General features: G+C 28.8%; 1 protein-coding gene across 1 annotated transcript; it reads right to left on the bottom strand.

The window, feature by feature from the left end:
- Nucleotides 1-228: 228 nt before the first annotated feature.
- On the bottom strand, nucleotides 229-2,325 carry Chro.10284 (hypothetical protein). Its single annotated transcript, XM_660170.1, has 1 exon — nucleotides 229-2,325. The coding sequence occupies one exon, from the start codon at nucleotides 2,323-2,325 to the stop codon at nucleotides 229-231; it is 2,097 nt and encodes a 698-aa protein (XP_665262.1).
- Between the last annotated feature and the right edge of the window lie 186 nt (nucleotides 2,326-2,511).

Here is a 2,511-nt window from a genome sequence, read left to right on the forward strand (position 1 = left end):
CATCATTGTTGCTACACACAGAGTGCATCATTCATAAAAGTTATTTCATCAACTAATCTATCTTTAGACTTTTATTTCAGTTTTTTTATTGATCAATAAATATAACCTAATCGGAGACATTACGTGACTAATTCAGTGGACATGCAAATGCAATTTGAATTAAATAATGAATTACTTAATCATAAAATACTAGTCACATTTACTTAAATTTATTTATTTGAAATCCTATTAATATAATGATCTTAAATAGGGAAACTGAAAGTTACTAGTTCCTTTAAATATCTTTGGTTTTAGATCTTTTGGAAATGGCATAATATACTTAATATGGCAGCATCCAATTTCTCGAATAACGTTTTCTATTGGAATTTCCTGGTGTTTGAGAATTTCAATACTTCTGTCTGTATTGCTTTCGCTTAGGTGTGTATTTAACAAATTTGTATTCGTATACTTAGAGAAATTATTCAATTGTTCGTTAAGGTCCATTTCTATTTCTTCCAAGTATTTGTCATCAGAATAGTTATTTGAAGAACTATTAATATAAGGCTGATTAATCTTAGAGTTGTAGGGAGTTACACCTTCAAAAGAATTTTCCTGAGATGAATTTTCTAAATTGAAATTGGGATAATCTGAATAATTGAAGTTTGAATTAAAGTTTAAATCATTGCTATTAGCGGATGAAGATAGTCTATCTATATTTGAGTTATGCTCAAAACAAGAATATTTCTCAACACTTTTTAATTCTTGATCAATATCAATTTTCTTTATTGATCGATCACATTTATCCGGGTTGTCACTTTCATAGAGAGGCCTAAACAATTTGGGATCCAATATGAACTGATGTTTCAGATTTGAAGTTTGTCTTTTAATCTCCATAAGGTCGTCCAAAATATCATTTTTAATTATTTGATTTTCATTTTCCATGTTTGAGTTACTCTCATAATTCACCTTTTTTTCACTTAATTTATTGTTTTCTATAGCTTCTCTTTGTAACGAATCAAGATTTATTTTAGTTTGAAAAGAATTTTGATCAAACTCTGATGTAATATTTGAAATATCTTTGTCAGAAAAAGCTTCATATGAACTTATTATTTGCGAATCTGGGGCTTCAATATTTTCATCGTTCTCAAAAGGATTCTCAAACTCTTGTTTATCACTTTGAAGTTTTTTCCCATTTTCGAATCCAAGGGTTGTTACATTCGCAAACTTCTTGGGAACATTAACAAAAATATCCCAACTTCTGCCATTTGGTTTAATTAATTCATTTTTACCTGCTCCTGGTTCATAATATAAGAACAGAGATTTATCAGTATTCACAGATGTTTCGCTTATTCCATTGAAATTTACGGATGCGTCCGCATAATGGCAACGGCACTTACTCCTTTTTGATAGCTGGTCACAGCAAGGGCAACTTTTATTATTATGGGGGAAGTTGCTTTTATAATGACTTTCAAGAACTCTTTCCTTATGATCTTCATCGCTTTCGTTTGATGACTTGAAATCAAATACGATATCTTCTGGGTTGTGAAATTTGTCATATTCAATATCTGAGTCATAGGATGGTGCATAAATATCGATTTGTGGAAAGTTTTTCGAAGCAGGTATGTGATCATGTATTTTTCCTCTCGAGTGGTTTACTTCCCTCTCATATAAATGTTTACTAGCTTCAATAGCTTTTTTACTAGCTTCAATAGCTTTTTGACTAGCTTCAATAGCTTTTTTATTAACTAATGAAAGAGGGTTAGAAGGTTTCTTCCCTTCTAACTTAGAAATATAATCATTCATGCTATTAGCATTACTATTTGCATATAAAGATTCATCTTGAAGTACATTTTTTTGGCTTTCCATAATCGATTTTTGTAGTTTATTAAGCGAAATAGTTTTTTTTAGTAATTTTTCATATTGTTTTACAGGATCAAATAGGTTTGAATCAGGGCCTATTCCTTTATTTATTTGATCATTAAAATTATTTGATTCGCCAACGTATTCGTCAACATTCAAATAATTATTACTGTTGCCTACGTTTTCGCTAATAAATATTTTTTTCTTTGATTTATTTGACTTATCAAATTGTTCGCACAGATTTACATTAAAATCTTCATTATCTAATTTATCTTTATTACGTTCAAGTGCTGTAGAATCGAATATATTAGTAATATCTATATCAGACTCACTACTTTCATTTCTTTCGTTTGTACTTGATGAAAGTAAAACTTCGTCAAATTTAATGTTATTTCCAAATTTATTAGGAGCTTTGTTTTCTGAAATCTCTTTAAAATTATTATCTTCAAATTTAGGTCTTTCAATTGTAAAGTCAAGATTTTTCATCTTTTTAATATGATCTTCAATTTCTTTTTCATCTTTTTTTTCACAGTCGAATTTGACCTTTTTATCAATGAGCAAAGTTTTCTTTTTAATAATTTTTGTCTTTCAATCCGTATTTCTGTTCTATTTGATTCATGTACTCTAACTTCTTCCTCTGTTCTCTTTCTTTTTCAGGTAATTTATAGTTAT

This window comes from Cryptosporidium hominis (assembly GCF_000006425.1).
Source record: "Cryptosporidium hominis TU502 chromosome 1 CHRO011080, whole genome shotgun sequence".
Lineage (NCBI taxonomy): Eukaryota > Apicomplexa > Conoidasida > Eucoccidiorida > Cryptosporidiidae > Cryptosporidium > Cryptosporidium hominis.